The following is a 21231-nucleotide window of genomic DNA, read 5'->3' on the forward strand; positions in this document are numbered from 1 at the left end:
AGTTTGAACTCCAACCAGCCCAGTGGTGACAAAAGAAAAATCACACTAATCACTCATAACATCTGATCCATTACAGAAACGTCAGTTTCGGTAGATCTGAATAACTACATCTGATGCCATGACAAATAAAAAAAAGCTAAGTAAAATATTTGAGTTTCTACTTATTTCAGAACTTAGAGAGAACATTAAAAAGTAACATTTCCATAATGTTTGAAGAATGATGCAATGGAAAGTTCCCTTAACGTTCACAGAACCAAGAAAAAAAATGCTTGTTGGGATAACAAGAAAAAAAAAATCTGCCAATGAGGTCCGAAATCTGCCAATGAGGCCTGATAGATACATTTTTCAGAAAAAAATTATATCTGGCCATTTTGCTTCTCGGGTAAATGTATCGTAATCTTGAATTTTTAGATATTTGTACTGAAAAACAAAAGAGTAAGAAAATAATTTTGTGCAGTGTAATTTTTAAATTGTTACATTTTGCTAAGTATAATTTCTCCATTCTCAAATTCGTGAAAACTAATTCCAAAACTAATTTGTGAACAAAAAAAAAACAAAAAAAATTGAATTATAGATTAGAATTGTTGGATTCTAAGGCATTTATTTTGGTATCTCCAACTCAAACAATCACTTGATATTCAGAAATGTTATTAAGGAAGCATAGTAATTTATTATAGTGATATTTACAAAGCCACCAAGTTATTTTCCACTATATATTCCCCATAATCGCAGGCCTCGAGTGCAGACCTCCCTGTGAAGGAAGACCAGCACCACACGAGCGATGGAAGAGCCACACACACACACACACACAACACGAGCGATGGAAGAGCTACAAACACACACACAACACGAGCGATGGAAGAGCTACACACACACACCACACGAGCGATGGAAGAGCTACACACACACATAACACGAGCGATGGAAGAGCTACACACATACACCACTCGAGCGATGGAAGAGCTACACACACACACCACACGAGCGTTGGAAGAGCTACACACACATACACCACTCGAGCGATGGAAGAGCCACACACACACACACACACACACACACAACACGAGCGATGGAAGAGCTACACACAGACAACACGAGCGATGGAAGAGCTACACACACACATAACACGAGCGATGGAAGAGCTACACACACACACAACACGAGCGATGGAAGAGCTACACACACACACACAACACGAGCGATGGAAGAGCTACACACACACACATAACACGAGCGATGGAAGAGCTACACACACACGAGCGATGGAAGAGCTACACACACATACACCACTCGAGCGATGGAAGAGCTACACACACACACCACACTCGAGCGATGGAAGAGCTACACACACACACCACACTCGAGCGATGGAAGAGCTACACACACACATAACACGAGCGATGGAAGAGCTACACACACACACACCACTCGAGCGATGGAAGAGCTACACACACCGAGGCGAGCGGGTTGCTGCTCGTGGGTGGTTTAATTAGCGTAGATTGTGTGTGAGGAAGAGTGTGATAACCGAGAGCTGCAGGAACAGAAGCACACACACTTCTCTGTGCTGAAAGGACCACAGGAAGAGATAAAACCTTATATTAATACTCAAAAATAGCATGTGTTCATACAGCATGACAATGAGAGGGTGCACTTCAGAGAATACCAGGGTACAGTGTAGCAGAAGCCCTAGTGCTGGTGTAGTGAGCAGAAAGGGTTAGTGTTGGTGTAGTGATCTAGTGTTGGTGTAGTGAGCAGAACCCTAGTGCTGGTGTAGTGATCTAGTGCTGGTGTAGTGAGCAGAACCCTAGTGCTGGTGTAGTGATCTAGTCTTGGTGTAGTGAGCAGAACCCTAGTGCTGGGTTAGTGAGCAGAAAGGTTAGTGTTGGCTGTAGTGAGCTAGTGTTGGTGTAGTGCTGGTGTAGTGATCTAGTGCTGGTGTAGTGGTCTAGTGTTGGTGTAGTGATCTAGCGTTGGTGTAGTGATCTAGTGCTGGTGTAGTGATCTAGTGCTGGTGTAGTGATCTAGTGATCTAGTGCTGGTGTAGTGATCTAGTGCTGGTGTAGTGATCTAGTGCTGGTGTAGTGATCTAGTGCTGGTGTAGTGGTGTAGTGGTTGGTGTAGTGATGTGATGTGATCTAGTGCTGGTGTAGTGATCTAGTGCTGGTGTAGAGATCTAGCGCTGGTGTAGAGATCTAGCGCTGGTGTAGAGATCTAGCGCTGGTGTAGAGATCTAGTGCTGGTGAAGTGATCTAGTGCTGGTGAAGTGATGTGATCTAGTGCTGGTGTAGTGATCTAGTGCTGGTGTAGTGATGTAGTGATCTAGTGCTGGTGTAGTGATCTAGTGCTGGTGTAGTGATCTAGTGCTGGTGTAGTGATCTAGCGTTGGTGTAGTGATCTAGCGTTGGTGTTGGTGTAGTGATCTAGCGTTGGTGTAGTGATCTAGCGCTGGTGTAGTGATCTAGCGTTGGTGTAGTGATCTAGTGCTGGTGTAGTGATCTAGTGCTGGTGTAGTGATCTAGTGCTGGTGTAGTGATCTAGTGCTGGTGTAGTGATGTAGTGATCTAGTGCTGGTGTAGTGATCTAGTGCTGGTGTAGTGATCTAGTGATCTAGTGCTGGTGTAGTGATCTAGTGCTGGTGTAGTGATCTAGCGTTGGTGTAGTGATCTAGCGTTGGTGTTGGTGTAGTGATCTAGCGTTGGTGTAGTGATCTAGCGCTGGTGTAGTGATCTAGCGTTGGTGTAGTGATCTAGTGCTGGTGTAGTGATCTAGTGCTGGTGTAGTGATCTAGTGCTGGTGTAGTGATCTAGTGCTGGTGTAGTGATCTAGTGTTGGTGTAGTGATCTAGCGTTGGTGTAGTGATCTAGTGCTGGTGTAGTGGTGTAGTGATCTAGTGCTGGTGTAGTGATCTAGTGCTGGTGTAGTGATCTAGCGCTGGTGTAGTGATCTAGTGTTGGTGTAGTGGTCTAGCGCTGGTGTAGTGATCTAGTGTTGGTGTAGTGATCTAGTGCTCTAGTGCTGGTGTAGTGATCTAGTGCTGGTGTAGTGATCTAGTGTTGGGTGCTGGTGCAGTGATCTAGTGCTGGTGTAGAGATCTAGTGCTGATGTAGTGATGTAGTGCTGGTGCAGTGATCTAGTGCTGGTGTAGTGATCTAGTGCTGGTGCAGTGATCTAGTGCAGTGATCTAGTGTTGATGCTGGTGCAGTGATCTAGCACTGGTGTAGTGATCTAGCGCTGGTGTAGTGATCTAGTGCTGGTGTAGTGATCTAGTGCTGGTGTAGTGATCTAGTGCTAGTGTAGTGATCTAGTGCTGGTGCAGTGATCTAGTGTTGGTGCTGGTGCAGTGATCTAGTGCTGGTGTAGTGATCTAGTGCTGGTGTAGTGATCTAGTGCTGGTGTAGTGATCTAGTGCTGGTGCAGTGATCTAGTGTTGGTGCTGGTGCAGTGATCTAGTGCTGGTGTAGTGGTGTAGTGATCTAGTGTTGGTGTAGTGATCTAGCGCTGGTGTAGTGATCTAGCGCTGGTGTAGTGATCAAGTGCTGGTGCAGTGATCTAGTGTTGGTGCTGGTGCAGTGATCTAGTGCAGTGATCTAGTGCTGGTGCAGTGATCTAGTGCTGGTGCAGTGATCTAGTGCTGGTGCAGTGATCTAGTGCTGGTGCAGTGATCTAGTGCTGGTGCAGTGATCTAGTGCTGGTGCAGTGATCTAGTGTTGGTGCTGGTGCAGTGATCTAGTGCTGGTGTAGTGGTGTAGTGATCTAGCGCTGGTGTAGTGATCTAGCGCTGGTGTAGTAATCTAGCGCTGGTGTAGTGATCTAGTGCTGGTGTAGTGATCTAGTGCTGGTGTAGTGATCTAGTGCTGGTGTAGTGATCTAGTGTTGGTGCTGGTGCAGTGATCTAGTGCTGGTGTAGTGATCTAGTGCTGGTGTGTTGGTGTAGTGATCTAGCGCTGGTGTAGTGATCTAGCGCTGGTGTACTGATCTAGCGCTGGTGTACTGATCTAGTGCTGGTGTAGTGATCTAGTTCTGGTGTAGTGGTGTAGTGATCTAGTGCTGGTGTAGTGATCTAGTGCTGGTGTAGTGATCTAGTGCTGGTGTAGTGATCTAGTGCTGGTGTAGTGATCTAGTGTTGGAGTAGTGGTGTAGTAATCTAGTGTTGGATGCTGGTGTAGTGATCTAGTGCTGGTGCAGTGATCTAGTGCTGGTGTAGTGATCTAGGGCTGGTGCAGTGATCTAGTGTTGGTGCAGTGATCTAGCGCTGGTGTACTGATCTAGCGCTGGTGTAGTGATCTAGTGCTGGTGTAGTGATCTAGTTCTGGTGTAGTGGTGTAGTGATCTAGTGCTGGTGTAGTGATCTAGTGCTGGTGTAGTGATCTAGTGCTGGTGTAGTGATCTAGTGTTGGTGTAGTGATCTAGTGCTGGTGTAGTGATCTAGTGCTGGTGTAGTGATCTAGTGCTGGTGTAGTGGTCTAGTGCTGGTGTAGTGATCTAGTGCTGGTGTAGTGATCTAGTGCTGGTGTAGTGATCTAGTGTTAGTGTAGTGATCTAGTGTTGGTGCTGGTGTAGTGATCTAGTGCTGGTGTAGTGATCTAGTATTGGTGTAGTGATCTAGTGCTGGTGTAGTGATCTAGTGTTGGTGTAGTGATCTAGTGTTGGTGTAGTGATCTAGTGTTGGTGCTGGTGTAGTGATCTAGTGCTGGTGTAGTGATCTAGTGCTGGTGTAGTGATCTAGTGCTGGTGTAGTGATCTAGTGTAGAGTTCTCAACGGGCCTGAAAATTACAACCCGACCCGACCCGGCCCGTGGCTTTTAAAGCCCGGACCCGATGTAACCCGACACATCAACATGAATTATCTGCCCGAACCCGACCCGCGGCCCGACGCCACCCTTTTGATCGGTGAGTGATGTATGTAGAATAGAATGTATTCTATGACTGCTGCGCTTGACGCAGAGAGAGAGAGAGCCCCGGCCGCGCGCGCGCGCACTCTCACGTCTCACACATTCCGCCCATCCAGCTGACATAAACCACATTTCAATAAACGAAAAAAACTATCCAGTGATTAAATGTTTTCTGTATTGACGCAAATCTTGTGCGATGTCCTAAACTGCCGAGATAATCACACAACGTGTCGCGCCGCCCCTGAGCAACGGTGATTTCACCTGCAGCAAGTTTACTTTTCACCAACTCCATCTTCTTCTCCGGGCTAAAGGCGTGCACGCAGCGGCGTCAGGTCTGCCCTCGCGTCGCGATGCACGTTGCACGCAGCAGCCAGACTTTCTTTACAGTGAACAGCAGCGATGAATAATAAATGTTTTTTTTTCTTTCACTGTACAATTCAAAAGATTAAGCCCGAGGTCCGACCCGACCAGAGTCATTTGCAAATATTTTTGACCCGAACCCGGCCCGAACCCGCGGGTCCCGTCCCGACCCGTTGAGAACTCTAATCTAGTGTTGGTGTAGTGATCTAGTGCTGGTGTAGGTGTAGTGATCTAGTGCTGGTGTAGTGATCTAGTGCTGGTGTAGTGATCTAGTGCTGGAGTAGTGGTGTAGTGATCTAGTGTTGGAGTAGTGGTGTAGTGATCTAGTGTTGGGTGCTGGTGCAGTGATCTAGTGCTGGTGTAGTGATCTAGTGCTGGTGTAGTGATCTAGTGCTGGTGTAGTGATCTAGTGGTGGAGTAGTGGTGTAGTGATCTAGTGTTGGGTGCTGGTGCAGTGATCTAGTGTTGGTGCAGTGATCTAGTGCTGGTGCAGTGATCTAGCGCTGGTGCAGTGATCTAGCGTTGGTGTAGTGATCTACTGTTGGTGTAGTGATCTAGCGCTGGTGTAGTGATCTAGCGCTGGTGTAGTGATCTAGTGCTGGTGTAGTGATCTAGTGCTGGTGTAGTGATCTAGTGCTGGTGTAGTGATGTGATGTGATCTAGTGCTGGTGTAGTGATCTAGTGCTGGTGTAGTGATGTGATGTGATCTAGTGCTGGTGTAGTGATCTAGTGCTGGTGTAGTGATGTGATGTGATCTAGTGCTGGTGTAGTGATCTAGTGCTGGTGTAGTGATCTAGTGCTGGTGTAGTGATCTAGTGCTGGTGTAGTGATCTAGTGCTGGTGTAGTGATCTAGTGCTGGTGTAGTGATCTAGTGCTGGTGTAGTGATCTACCTTCTGCAGCAGCTGAGAGCCGGAGTACTTGGCAGCGATGGACTTAATCTCTCCGCCAAACGCTGAAGCCCAAAGTTTCACTCTAGAACCAGGGAACAAAAATATGAGGACATGAATTTGACAGAAGCTAAACATATTGGGTAAGGAAAGATAAGCATAACATAGTTGACAAGTGTATTTCAACTCAAACCGCATTTTAAAATCTTATATAATTCTAATAATGTGTATTTGACAATCTTAAAAATTTCAAAAGGTTTTTTTTTTTTTTTTGGTTTTTTTTTGCAGTGATCAACCATTTCTGCTTCCACAAAGAAACTTTCAATGATCAGTTCTTAAATTAACCATATTTTTCATAACTTGAAGAACATTTTAATAATCTAAAAAATGTTTTTGTCCACTATAACGAACCCTTTGTGGAATGGAAAAGTTTCTCTTTATGGAACCATATGCAAATAAAGAACCTTATTTTTTTAAGAGTGTATTTAAGCAAATATATCTCCTTCTCAGTTAACTTTAAAATCAAAAGAAAAGTTTAAAAACTTTTAGGTGGAACTGTTGAAAGGTAATAAACACGGAATGTTGATGCAAGGAAATTCATGAGCATTTTGTGGGATCAGTGTGGGCGTAATTATGTCTAACAGCAAATACATTTGAGACAAAATGACAACGTGTTAATATGCCTTTCTGTCAGCAATAGTTGCACAAAATGAATAGAGCAAGCCGTATAAAACACCTGATGTTTGATATATTAAAGTGTACTCACACTGCCAGGGGAATGCCTTGAGGAGACGCGCACACGCAGATGTGGAGTGTAATCCACAGGAGGAACACACAGTACAACACACACTTCATGCTCAATGATGTCCAGGTCTTCTGAAGAGATGAAGGATTGTGCGTTCACAAACTCAGCTACAGACTAGCCCAGCGTACAGCACATGTGTGTGTGTGTGTGTGTGTGTGTCCAGGCGGAGAGATGACGAGGAAAGCGCGTGCATGTGTCTGTGCTCGTGCTGCAGTTTCTCTCAGATGAAGTGCGCGGAAAGAAAGAGGAGAGAGTGTCATGTCTTCCCTTTCTTCCTCTTCTCTGGGGATGAAGCTGCTGTTCTTCACAGGAGAGTCCGCTGTCAGATGCGATGATGAAACGGTGAACGCGACGCGACAGAGTGAGTGCGCTTCACTCCTGTAAACTCGGCATGGGCGAGCACCTGGGCCACGGCGTACACGCACGCACATAATAGAAAATATTTTATTTTATTTTTTCGGATAAGAAATATGTGTTCGAGGAACGCTTTTCGAACGTTCCCAACGTTATTCCTGAATGTTATCTGAACGCTACATCCTGTTATATATGCGACTGTTAAGGGAACATTACATTTTATCATTTTGCTAACATTATTGTTATACATTGCCTTTGAATGTTAATCTAAACATTCTGAAACACTTATTAAAAAAAAAAAATAAACAGAGGAATGATTCCGAAAAAAACGTTCCATGAATAGTGCTAATGTTTTGAGATCGTTATTAAGGTTAGCCCACTATATGTAAACTTTTTTTTTCAACATACATCATGAATCCTTCTTCCAGAACATGTTTTTGTCTACTAACGTGTTCATATCTTAGACCTGTGGGGATGGTTTTCGCGGGAAATTGCACACACACGTCACTCGCCCGTGCGCGTCTCGTCAGAGAGAGAAAAGTTGTTCCACTCTCACGAGATTTTCGGAGATTACATGAATATTCATGAGTTTCCCAGAGCTGAGGTCATCTCAGCAGGTTTAGTGGATTATTTCATAAAGGTTGCCTAATTCAGCGCCTCGATGACGTATGCCCAGACAACAGTTGTTTACCTTTTGCAGTTAATGATGTGTTTGTTAGTTTGTACGTTTTGTGCAGTCATCCATGATTGAAGGACATTCACTTGATTCAGTTCGTTGTTCTCTTCCTTTGTACCTTGTGATGTAATAATAACTGAAATAAAATAATTGATAACAGATTGATAATTAAAAATAAATGTTTAGGAAAAACGGGGTGTTGGGTCCAAATGCAGCTGAATGTTTATCTAAAGAAGACAACAGAAGTAAATAACAACAGAAAGTTAAACCACATCCAGATAGGACACCACCAAACAAAGAGCTTGAGAAACACACGGGTATTTATACACAACAGGTGATGATCAGAGAAGACACACCTGGAACAATCAAAGAACTAATACAAGAAAAACTACAAAGGACTACAAAACATGAAATAACATAAAAGTCCACCCAAGACCATTGAAGGTGCAGTGTGTAGATTTTAGCGGCATCTAGCGGTTCGGTTGCGAGTTGCACTAATGGCTCCGCCCACTGCTCACCCCTCCCTTTCGAAGAAGCTACGGTGGCTCAAACGGGACAAACATATCGTCGTCTGAGACAGCAGAGGATAGCCAGAGTACGCCAAGAGTGTGTAACACTGTCACTGTTTCTGTACCACAGTCCATTATAAACCACATCATGGATAAAGTTTACGCTGTGTGCTCGCTGTGTGTAGCGCTGTGTGTAGCACTGTGTGTTAGCTGTGTGTAGCGCTGTGTGTTCGCTGTGTGTAGCGCTGTGTGTTCGCTCTGTAGCGCTGTGTGTTCGCTGTGTGTAGCGCTGTGTGTTCGCTGTGTGTAGCGCTGTGTGTTCGCTCTGTAGCGCTGTGTGTTCGCTGTGTGTAGCGCTGTGTGTTCGCTGTGTGTAGCGCTGTGTGTTCGCTGTGTGTTCGCTGTGTGTAGCGCTGTGTGTTCGCTCTGTAGCGCTGTGTGTTCGCTCTGTAGCGCTGTGTGTAGCGCTGTGTGTTCGCTGTGTGTTCGCTGTGTGTAGCGCTGTGTGTAGCGCTGTGTGTTCGCTGTGTGTAGCGCTGTGTGTTCGCTGTGTGTTCGCTCTGTAGCGCTGTGTGTTCGCTGTGTGTAGCGCTGTGTGTAGCGCTGTGTGTTCGCTCTGTAGCGCTGTGTGTTCGCTGTGTGTTCGCTGTGTGTAGCGCTGTGTGTAGCGCTGTCTGTTCGCTCTGTAGCGCTGTGTGTAGCGCTGTGTGTTCGCTCTGTAGCGCTGTGTGTAGCGCTGTGTGTTCGCTCTGTAGCGCTGTGTTCACTGTGTGTTCGCTCTGTAGCGCTGTGTGTAGCGCTGTGTGTTCGCTGTGTGTAGCGCTGTGTGTTCGCTGTGTGTAGCGCTGTGTGTAGCGCTGTGTGTTCGCTGTGTGTTCGCTGTGTGTTCGCTGTGTGTTCGCTCTGTAGCGCTGTGTGTAGCGCTGTGTGTTCGCTCTGTAGCGCTGTGTTCGCTGTGTGTAGCGCTGTGTGTTCGCTGTGTGTTCGCTCTGTAGTGCTGTGTGTAGCGCTGTGTGTAGCGCTGTGTGTAGCGCTGTGTGTAGCGCTGTGTGTAGCGCTGTGTGTAGCGCTGAGTGTAGCGCTGTGTGTTCGCTCTGTAGCGCTGTGTGTTCGCTCTGTAGCGCTGTGTTCACTGTATGTTCGCTCTGTAGCGCTGTGTGTAGCGCTGTGTGTTCGCTGTGTGTAGCGCTGTGTGTTCGCTGTGTGTTCGCTGTGTGTTCGCTCTGTAGCGCTGTGTGTAGCGCTGTGTGTTCGCTCTGTAGCGCTGTGTGTTCGCTGTGTGTAGCGATGTGTGTTCGCTGTGTGTAGCGCTGTGTGTTCGCTGTGTGTTCGCTCTGTAGCGTTGTGTGTAGCGCTGTGTGTAGCGCTGTGTGTTCGCTGTGTGTTCGCTCTGTAGCGCTGTGTGTTCGCTCTGTAGCGCTGTGTGTTCGCTCTGTAGCGCTGTGTTCACTGTGTGTTCGCTCTGTAGCGCTGTGTGTAGCGCTGTGTGTTCGCTGTGTGTAGCGCTGTGTGTTCGCTGTGTGTAGCGCTGTGTGTTCGCTGTGTGTTCGCTGTGTGTTCGCTCTGTAGCGCTGTGTGTTCGCTGTGTGTAGCGCTGTGTGTTCGCTGTGTGTTCGCTCTGTAGCGCTGTGTGTAGCGCTATGTGTTCGCTGTGTGTAGCGATGTGTGTAGCGCTGTGTGTTCGCTCTGTAGTGCTGTGTGTTCGCTGTGTGTAGCGCTGTGTGTTCGCTCTGTAGCGCTGTGTGTAGCGCTGTGTGTTCGCTGTGTGTTCGCTGTGTGTTCGCTCTGTAGCGCTGTGTGTTCGCTGTGTGTAGCGATGTGTGTTCGCTGTGTGTTCGCTCTGTAGCGCTGTGTGTAGCGCTATGTGTAGCGCTGTGTGTTCGCTGTGTGTTCGCTCTGTAGCGCTGTGTGTTCGCTGTGTGTAGCGCTGTGTGTTCGCTCTGTAGCGCTGTGTGTTCGCTGTGTGTAGCGCTGTGTGTAGCGCTGTGTGTTCGCTCTGTAGCGCTGTGTGTAGCGCTGTGTGTTCGCTCTGTAGCGCTGTGTGTTCGCTGTGTATTCGCTGTGTAGCGCTGTGTGTTCGCTCTGTAGCGCTGTATGTAGCGCTGTGTGTAGCGCTGTGTGTTCGCTGTGTGTAGCGCTGTGTGTTCGCTGTGTGTTCGCTGTGTGTAGCGCTGTGTGTTCGCTGTGTGTAGCGCTGTGTGTTCGCTGTGTGTTCGCTGTGTGTAGCGCTGTGTGTTCGCTGTGTGTTCGCTGTGTAGCGCTGTGTTCGCTCTGTAGCGGTGTGTCTTCGCTGTGTGTAGCGCTGTGTGTTCGGTGTGTGTAGCGCTGTGTGTTTGCTCTGTAGCGCTGTGTGTTCGCTGTGTGTAGCGCTGTGTGTTCGCTCTGTAGCGCTGTGTGTTCGCTGTGTGTAGCGCTGTGTGTTCGCTGTGTGTAGCGCTGTGTGTTCGCTCTGTAGCGCTGTGTGTTCGCTGTGTGTAGCGCTGTGTGTTCGCTGTGTGTAGCGCTGTGTGTTCGCTCTGTAGCGCTGTGTGTTCGCTGTGTGTTCGCTCTGTAGCGCTGTGTGTTCGCTGTGTGTAGCGCTGTGTGTAGTGCTGTGTGTTCGCTGTGTGTAGCGCTGTGTGTTCGCTGTGTGTAGCGCTGTGTGTAGCGCTGTGTGTAGTGCTGTGTGTTCGCTGTGTGTAGCGCTGTGTGTTCGCTCTGTAGCGCTGTGTGTTCGCTCTGTAGCGCTGTGTGTTCGCTGTGTGTAGCGCTGTGTGTAGCGCTGTGTGTTCGCTCTGTAGCGCTGTGTGTAGCGCTGTGTGTAGCGCTGTGTGTAGCGCTGTGTGTAGCGCTGTGTTCGCTCTGTAGCGCTGTGTTCGCTGTGTGTAGCGCTGTGTGTTCGCTCTGTAGCGCTGTGTGTTCGCTGTGTGTTCGCTGTGTGTAGCGCTGTGTGTTCGCTGTGTGTAGCGCTGTGTGTAGCGCTGTGTGTAGTGCTGTGTGTTCGCTGTGTGTTCGCTGTGTGTAGCGCTGTGTTCGCTCTGTAGCGCTGTGTGTTCGCTGTGTGTTCGCTGTGTGTAGCGCTGTGTGTAGTGCTGTGTGTAGCGCTGTGTGTAGTGCTGTGTGTAGCGCTGTGTTCGCTCTGTAGCGCTGTGTGTTCGCTGTGTGTAGCGCTGTGTGTTCGCTGTGTGTAGCGCTGTGTGTAGTGCTGTGTGTAGCGCTGTGTGTAGTGCTGTGTGTAGCGCTGTGTTCGCTCTGTAGCGCTGTGTGTTCGCTGTGTGTAGCGCTGTGTGTAGCGCTGTGTGTAGCGCTGTGTGTTCGCTCTGTAGCGCTGTGTGTTCGCTTTGTAGCGCTGTGTGTTTGCTGTGTGTAGCGCTGTGTGTAGCGCTGTGTAGCGCTGTGTGTAGCGCTGTGTGTTCGCTCTGTAGCGCTGTGTGTTCGCGGTGTGTTCGCTGTGTGTTCGTTGTGTGTAGCGCTATGTGTAGCGCTGTGTGTTCGCTCTGTAGCGCTGTGTGTTCGCTGTGTGTAGCGCTGTGTTCGCTCTGTAGCGCTGTGTGTTCGCTGTGTGTAGCGCTGTGTGTAGCGCTGTGTGTAGCGCTGTGTGTTCGCTTTGTAGCGCTGTGTGTTTGCTGTGTGTAGCGCTGTGTAGCGCTGTGTGTAGCGCTATGTGTAGCGCTGTGTGTTCGCTCTGTAGCGCTGTGTGTTCGCTGTGTGTTCGCTCTGTAGCGCTGTGTGTAGCGCTGTGTGTTCGCTGTGTGTAGCGCTGTGTGTTCGCTGTGTGTAGCGCTGTGTGTTCGCTGTGTGTTCGCTGTGTGTTCGCTCTGTAGCGCTGTGTGTTCGCTCTGTAGTGCTGTGTGTAGCGCTGTGTGTTCGCTGTGTGTTCGCTGTGTGTAGCGCTGTGTGTTCGCTGTGTGTAGCGCTGTGTGTTCGCTGTGTGTTCGCTGTGTGTAGCGCTGTGTGTTCGCTGTGTGTAGCGCTGTGTGTTCGCTGTGTGTTCGCTGTGTGTAGCGCTGTGTGTTCGCTGTGTGTTCGCTGTGTGTTCGCTGTGTGTAGCGCTGTGTGTTCGCTGTGTGTAGCGCTGTGTGTTCGCTGTGTGTAGCGCTGTGTGTTCGCTGTGTGTAGCGCTGTGTGTTCGCTGTGTGTAGCGCTGTGTGTTCGCTGTGTGTAGCGCTGTGTGTAGCGCTGTGTGTAGCGCTGTGTGTAGCGCTGTGTGTAGCGCTGTGTGTTCGCTGTGTGTAGCGCTGTGTGTTCGCTGTGTGTAGCGCCGTGTGTTCGCTGTGTGTAGCGCCGTGTGTTCGCTGTGTGTAGCGCTGTGTGTAGCGCTGTGTGTTCGCTGTGTGTAGCGCTGTGTGTTCGCTGTGTGTAGCGCTGTGTGTTCGCTGTGTGTAGCGCTGTGTGTTCGCTGTGTGTAGCGCTGTGTGTAGCGCTGTGTGTTCGCTGTGTGTAGCGCTGTGTGTTCGCTCTGTAGCGCTGTGTGTTCGCTGTGTGTAGCGCTGTGTGTTCGCTGTGTGTAGCGCTGTGTGTTCGCTGTGTGTAGCGCTGTGTGTTCGCTGTGTGTAGCGCTGTGTGTTCGCTGTGTGTAGCGCTGTGTGTTCGCTCTGTAGCGCTGTGTGTAGCGCTGTGTGTTCGCTCTGTAGCGCTGTGTGTAGCGCTGTGTGTTCGCTCTGTAGCGCTGTGTGTTCGCTGTGTTCATTGGGTTCAACGGTTCATTGAGTAAGGTCTTTACACCACTGAACACATAGTTACACATAGTTATATTGCATTTCTGTCAATAGATCCTCAGAAATATTACACATTGCACCTTTAACACAAGACAGACAGGATGAATCATGACAACACACATGCATGTATAATGGGAAAATATAGGGGCAACTTTTGACTACTTGAAATGTTGAAAAATTAAATGTTTTTAAAGATATCACATGCCCTGGAATAAAGATGGGACTATAAGGCCGTGATTCGCCTCTGATCACTGGATGTCTGTTCTGAGAGACGTGTGTGACGTGTGTTTGCTTCAGACTCGCCAACAGCACACGCTAGCTCACACACACTCTGGATGAACACTCTGAAGAAAAGCAGTCACTGGGACAGTACCCTTCAAAAGGGTTTAATATGTATTTATGTACCAATATGTACACTTTTGGTTCCAATATTTACCTTTGCGGGACTAATATGCAGTGTTTAGGTACACCACAGTGACAGCTTTTGTACCTTTTTTCTGAGTGTATAAAGAATGACACATAATAAAGCTATTCTCAGATCAATATGTAAAAAATTAATGACATTTTTAGTCTTTTGGATTCTGACATTTTTACCACTCTTTACATTTTAATGAATATGATAAAATATTTAAAGCTATTTTAGAACAACAGAAAAAAAAAAAAACATACAGTGGCCCCAAAAAAATATTTGCACACTTTACCACAATAAATAATGCATAAATGTATTTGCAATAATTTCCATTCAAAAGTCAGGAATGACTAAATATTCTTCAAATAAACTGGATTGATTAAATTGATCACAAATACGTTTATGATTTCTGAAGGATCATGTGACACTGAAGACTGGAGTAATGATGCTGAAAATACAGCTTTATCACAGGAATAAATTACACTTTACTGTATATTCACATAGAAAACAGCTGATTTACACTGGAGTAATATTTCACAATATTATAGTTATTTGACAATTAAAAAAAAAAAAAAATGCAGCCTTATTGAAAACAAACATAAAGAATCTTATCAATGCCTAACTTTTTAATGGAAGTGTCTGTCTATATAATATATCAAAATGAACAAGAATTTAAAAACAATCGTACCAGAATAGATAAAATAATAATGTTAGGCCTAGTTTACGCAGGTTTATTTTAGTTGTTACAGTGATGTATTCAATAAATGATAACAACTAATAAAATACCTAGTCTAAAACAGAGGAGCGTAACGAACTGATCAACGCAGACGACAGATCACGGACGACAAACCCTGGTGCATAAAGACCTCTTAAAACTGCTATGAAAAGGGAAACAATCGTAGTTTCGGCATAATTCAGCGTCTGGGGAACTCATGAATATTCACGTACGCTCAGCCTTCGCAAATCGAAAATATCGCAGAACCATATTCATCCCAAGCCACTGGAGCGTAATTCACCTCATACTGCATCATATAACACTGAACCTTCTCTAAAGGCTATGGGACAGTTTAAGGAAATTATGATAATGAACATAATTCAATTTTAATAACTGTACCATACATGATTTATCCCCTGGCTTTTGAACACAGACATATGTAAAGCTCAAATCTGGACTGCAAACCCAGAGAAGTGCATGTTTGGCAAATCCAAAACCAGGAATGAATTATTCATTGCCTGAATCAGAGAACTTCAAAAATGCATGAACAGTGCAGGGGAATTATGAGGAAAGACCAGCTTTGCTCGACAGTTTATGCACTGGTTATTATTGCTGTAATGTCACTTTGGCAACCCTACTTTAATTGTCCCTCAGCCTCTGCAGTTTTAAGACATTCGGCTCTGCAATAACAACTGCAATCCTTAGTTCAAAATAGGCTATTTCTGTCGGCAGGTGCTATTATTATACAGTAGTTAAATACTTAAAGTCCCCCTGTGGTGAAAATCCAGCGTTTAATGTTCTTTATGTGTCTATGTGGTGTTTTTAATACGCTTTAAGACACACCATGTGTAAGTTCATAAGTCGACAGCATTGCTGAGTATTTCCTCCTTAAAACTGCAGTGAACCAAAGACAGTCTCAAAAACACGGTTTGAAATCGCTGGTGTTTCTGACGTCACAAACGACCTTGTAACCAATCAGATCAACGTGTGATCGTCAACCAGTGGATCTCTGAGCTGAGTGAGTGAGTGGAGGCGGGGCTCATTTGCATATTCATAGCAGGTTTGCTATGCACAACATCAGGAAGATCAGGCCTTTCCTAACTGAGCATGCAACACAACTTCTTGTCCAGGCCCTGGTCATTTCTAGGCTTGGTTACTGCAATGCTCTTCTGGCTGGACTTCCATCATGTGCAACTAAACCTCTACAAATGATCCAGAATGCTGCAGCTCGTCTGGTCTTCAACGAGCCCAAAAGGGCCCACGTCACTCCTCTGTTCATCTCTCTGCACTGGCTACCACTCGCTGCTCGCATCAAGTTCAAGGCTTTGACGCTTGCTTACAGATTGACCACAGGCTCAGCTCCCTCCTACTTCCACTCACTACTACAAGTCTACATCCCTACCAGAAGCCTACGATCGGTCAATGAGCGACGGCTCGTGGTACCATCACAGCGGGGCACAAAATCACTCTCCAGAACATTCTCATTCACGGTTCCATGCTGGTGGAATGATCTCCCCACCCTCATCCGGAATGCAGAATCCCTGACAACATTCAAAAGACAACTGAAAACTCATCTCTTCCGGGAGCACTTAACATAAAAAAAAATAATAAAAAAAAATAAAAAAAATCCTTTCCTCTAAATCCTCGCTTGCCTGGCCTATGCTACTCCGAGCTATGTCTGAACTTTGTATTTTGAGCACTTCTTGCGTTGCTTTTGCCTCTTCACGATGACTCGCTTGGTTTAGTCCTCAGTTGTAAGTCGCTTTGGATAAAAGCGTCTGCTAAATGACTAAATGTAAATGTAAATGTAAATGTCATAGAACCGTTTCACACATGCTTCAGACACTGGTCACGCAAAAGCATTCAACACCATAGCGCACCGTCGACTTCCATTCGAAACGTTTTTTTATACTTTTATAATATACTGTCATGGTAACACACACACTGACTGTCATGGTAACACACACACTGACTGTCACTGACTGTCATGGTAACACACACTGACTGTCATGGTAACACACACTGACTGTCACTGACTGTCATGGTAACACACACTGAGTGTCATGGTAACACACACACTGAGTGGCATGGTAACACACACTGAGTGTCATGGTAACACACACACTGAGTGTCATGGTAACACACACACTGACTGTCATGGTAACACACACACTGACTGTCATGGTAACACACACACTGACTGTCATGGTAACACACACACTGAGTGTCATGGTAACACACACACTGACTGTCATGGTAACACACACACTGAGTGTCATGGTAACACACACACTGACTGTCATGGTAACACACACTGACTGTCATGGTAACACACACACTGACTGTCATGGTAACACACACACTGACTGTCATGGTAACACACACACTGACTGTCATGGTAACACACACACTGAGTGTCATGGTAACACACACACTGACTGTCATGGTAACACACACACTGACTGTCATGGTAACACACACACTGACTGTAATGGTAACACACACACTGAGTGTCATGGTAACACACACACTGACTGTCATGGTAACACACACACTGACTATCATGGTAACACACACACTGACTGTCATGGTAACACACACACTGAGTGTCATGGTAAGACACACACTGACTGTCATGGTAACACACACACTGAGTGTCATGGTAACACACACACTGACTGTCATGGTAACACACACACTGACTGTCATGGTAACACACACACTGACTGTCATGGTAACACACACACTGACTGTCATGGTAACACACACACTGAGTGTCATGGTAACACACACACAGACTGTCATGGTAACACACACACTGACTGTCATGGTAACACACACACTGAGTGTCATGGTAACACACACACTGACTGTCATGGTAACACACACACTGAGTGTCATGGTAACACACACACTGACTGTCATGGTAACACACACACTGACTATCATGGTAACACACACACTGACTGGCATGGTAACACACACACTGACTGTCATGGTAACACACACACATGACACTAAACTGCGATAGACATTAATTTAACAACATAAGATGTGAACATCAAATGAGAAGTGTCAAACAGGGAATGTTAAATTTTTTTGTTTTGTTTTTCACTGTAAACTATCAAATTACATTTTATTTCCAAAAGCTTTACATTTAAGAGTATTTTACATTTTCATGTTAAATGTCTGTAATAAAATGTACTATTGACAAACTGACAGGTTTTTGCCGTTTTTTTGCCATTTTTACAGTCTTTTACCCATAACATGACAATCATTATTTGCAGTGCAGGCACTTAAAATATACTTAAGTACAGTAATGAAGTAAAAAAAACAGTTACTATCCACCACTGGAAAGCCCCAGGCTCTCCAGCAACATCTGTTTCTGTAAGAGATGTAAACTGAGCATGAAACGAGAAAGCTCCTGCACCAAATCACAAATATACAGCAAGGATGCACTTTGTCAACAAAACAACAAAGAAAAAAACGTCCTATCCCGCTGATCCTGTGCAGAGCTGAGAGTCAAGTTTGCACTGTAACGAGATGTAATTTGGACTATGAAGAAAATCTGATTAAAATGAGTCCCAGTTTCATGCACACTGAGATTAAGAGACGATTAAACACTGGCCACCAGTACATGACTGTGCTTTTATTCAGGCTCCAGAGGTCATTATTCCTGTGCAGAGTTCCCATATCTTCAGCGACTGACAGCATACAAGTAACTGCATATGTCGGGGTTATTAGTGGTCAACCTATATTGATTTTTTTGATGGCAGATGCCTACATCTTGTGTAAAGCTGATATACATGACATCACACTATTTCGTTTAAAAACACATGCATACCAATTGCATAACAATTTAATACAAATTAAATGTATGTTTATTTTACACAATATTGACTAAATTATAAATACATAATTTGAAAATCAATATGAAAAAACTTTAGATTGCAACTTATTCATACTGTAATCCTATTATAGTATTTTTCATAAAAAATAAGAATAATAATGAAAAGGGAAGTAAACGCTGTTACCAATGTGAGTTCGGACCATGGTTCAGACACTCATGCGCTGGCGTTCTCATCACTTTCAAAATAAAAGTCCCGTACGATGTCAAATTTCAAAAACAGGGAAACGTACTGATAATTAAAAGATGGCAAATGTCGGCCACTAGTGGTTCTACACTGATGATTAATTACCTCACAAACTGCTTCCCAATTCTGCAGTACTCCAGTTACACCAGGCCATATGCTCAGAAGACACCAGTGAATACGCTCTAAAAAACACTGGGTTAAAAACAACCCAATTTGGTTCCAATGCATGTGTGAACCAGCCGCAACGCGGCGCGTTGCTAAAGATAGGCGCCGAGTCTTTTTTCGACGGTCACCGCGTCCAAGCCGCACCGTCAAAACACTGTCAATTTCAAAATAAACATCCTGTGCAGACTCAGTTGTATTGCACACCAATATGCTATCCTTGGTAGAAACCATTGTTTAAGGTAGAAACCCAAAAATCAAGAAAAAAACACGTCGGAGACTCGGAGGTCATTTCCGCACCCAGTCTATTTCTGTGGTGCAGGCGCTGAAAATGATAAAGTGACAGGGCATGGTTCGTGGTCAAACTGAACACGGATTGACATGAAAATATAGTAAATACATTTAATTAAATGAATAATAAGTAATGCATTGAATAATACGTTTATTGGGTTTAAACTTGAATACGTCTGTGAAAAAATGCATAGAAGCCTAGGCTATAAAACAAATTTTAAACGACACGGAAATAGCGACAATTGTGCATATAAATTACTATATATGGGCTTAACTAACAACCTGTGGGCAGTTTTTGTAGATCCTTTTGTGAACTTCGTTTTGTTGATGCACTGCGGGTCATCTTAAAAGTGCCGTAGGAGCTACTATCTCTGTATAACGGCCGTTGGAGCCCTCTGCTGGTAGGGAATCGTAAGATGGCCGCTCGAACACTTCCGGTGGCTTCACTGCCTGGTGGCAGTTTAGAACGTCATGAGCTATCCAGTCATTATATAGATCAGTGGACAGAACACATGTTGGGTTAATTTTACCCAGAAAATTGGGTTGTTTATTTCATTCTATAGTACTATTTTTTTAAAACTTTTTAGTCATGTTTACGGATTAACTTAAACTTAAAAAAAAAAAAAATATGGAATATATATATAGAATATCAAACAAATATTAGAATTAAAAATTAAAAATGTATTAGTAATTCCGATGTAATGGCCCAGTCTCTGTTGTGCCGTTTCCACTGTAATGTCTCTGGATCTCCTGAGCTTGTGTCGTGTTCAGCCGGGGACCTTATAACTTCAGTTCCCTTTCAGTCGAGAACGTCAGACGTAGTCGACTAAATGGGGATCACGCCAGGGAGCCAATCGTCTTCGAGTACTATTGAACGAGCCAATGGGAATTGGCGTGCGTGATGACATCACACACTCCGCCCCAGCGGCGCGGGTATAAATACGGAAGTGGATGCACGCACTCGTTGCCTTTCGCTTCGGAGCCGATCGTTCTGATGTCTCTTAAGAGTGCTGTTGTTATTCAACGAGCGAGTGTGTCGGTGTTCTTTTGGAAGACTCTCCTGGTGCTGGTGGTTCTACAGCGCAAGTGCAACGGTGATCGCAAGCTTTGACCTCTCAACTGCTGTTTTAACAGCAAGCAAATTGTGTGTTGACGGCTGGTTGAGGGTGGAAAAGTGAGTGCTTCACTGTTTTCAGTTCGCTGAATTCAGTGTTGCCGCGGTCATTCCCTGCGTGCTCCGGCACTGGTGACGGGTCCCATTTCTGAAAGAGCAACACGGGTGAATTTTGCATCTTTTTCAAGATGCCATTCCATCCGTTTCTGGGTGCGGTAGGGCTCTGTCCCTCTCTGACGGTCACAAGAGTTGTATCACATGTTTGGGAAAAGAAAGAGGGGGAGCGGTGAAGGGTTGCGAGGCTATCCCTCCAGTCTGTTGCGATGCAGCTATGTCCAGCGACCGCTACCTCATGGAAGGCGGATCCTCGTCTCCCCTCTAAGGCCTGTAAGTTTTCGTCCGTTCTCACGGGCAAGGCTTACAAAGCCTGTGGGCAAGCCGCTTCCTCTCTGCATGCCATGGCGTTGCTTCAGGTCCACCAGGCCCAGGCACTCATGAACATGCACAAGGGTAGCTCAGACCGTGAGCTCACGGATGAGCTCCGCACTGCACGGCACCCCGCCCATTTCAGGCACAGCCAAGCCAGATGGCAAGCGACAGCGAAAGCGTTAAACCTTGCACCCTTCAGCTCCCTTTTGTTCGCCAGCCGGGACCTGGGTGCGGATCGAGGACCCGGTCATCTGCCTTCTCCTCCAATTGGACCTGTGTCAATTGAGATGTGCCCTTTTTTTCGAAAGCCTCCATTCAATTACTAACACAGAGATGCATTTTCTAATGCTCCGTCCCCAAGGTTGGCCTGCAGCATTCGACCTAAAGGACAGTACTTCAGATCTCTATCCTTCCGCTCCACAGACCATTCTGTGTTCTTGCGTTCGAAGGTGCAAAATATCAGTACAACCCTTCGAGTGTTCCATAGCCAGTTGGGTCTTTGAGGTCAACTGGGAGAGAGTGATCTCGCCCACGGGCTGAGTATCTCTTTTTCAGTTCAGGAGAAGGACTCGGTTCAACACGTCTCTTCAAGAAGAGTGTGTTCGGCTGGTGCTTGAGGTGAGAAAGGGTCCCTTTCTCACCTCTTTCAGATCTTTCAGAGGCTCCTGGGGCATATGGCAGATGCAGCTGCTTTGGCTTCCTCCATGTGAAGACCGATTCAGCACTAGCTTTATGATCGAGTCCCAAGGGGACCGTGGCGGAGCGGCACACCCTATGTGACAAAGAGATCGACCCGGCCTGCCGCCAAACCCTCAGCCCGTGTTCAGTCCCTTCG

The 21231-nt window shown here is 46.0% G+C and overlaps 2 protein-coding genes across 6 annotated transcripts in view; one reads left to right on the forward strand and one right to left on the reverse strand.

Annotated features, from left to right (window-relative positions):
- cacna2d3a (calcium channel, voltage-dependent, alpha 2/delta subunit 3a) overlaps nt 1-6998 on the reverse strand; it is a 176678-nt gene extending 169680 nt beyond the window's left edge. For all 5 annotated transcript variants that reach the window (XM_056240465.1, XM_056240466.1, XM_056240462.1 and 2 more), the window contains exons 1-2: nt 6908-6998; nt 6145-6226 (exon numbers count right to left, since the gene is read on the reverse strand). In XM_056240465.1, the coding sequence (XP_056096440.1) occupies nt 6145-6226; nt 6908-6996 (171 nt within the window). In that variant the 5' untranslated portion in view covers nt 6997-6998. The remainder of the gene's footprint in view (nt 1-6144; nt 6227-6907) is intronic.
- Nucleotides 6999-7216: 218 nt separating this feature from the next.
- Nucleotides 7217-21231, forward strand: part of parapinopsina (parapinopsin a) — a 37094-nt gene continuing 23079 nt past the window's right edge. Inside the window, exon 1 of the mRNA XM_056240434.1 lies at nt 7217-7307. The gene's annotated coding sequence lies outside the window, so the exon portion shown is untranslated. The remainder of the gene's footprint in view (nt 7308-21231) is intronic.

The sequence above is a fragment of the Rhinichthys klamathensis genome, unplaced genomic scaffold (assembly GCF_029890125.1).
Source record: "Rhinichthys klamathensis goyatoka isolate OS25496 unplaced genomic scaffold, OSU_Roscu_1.1 h1tg000599l_1, whole genome shotgun sequence".
In the NCBI taxonomy this organism is placed as follows: Eukaryota; Metazoa; Chordata; class Actinopteri; order Cypriniformes; family Leuciscidae; genus Rhinichthys; species Rhinichthys klamathensis.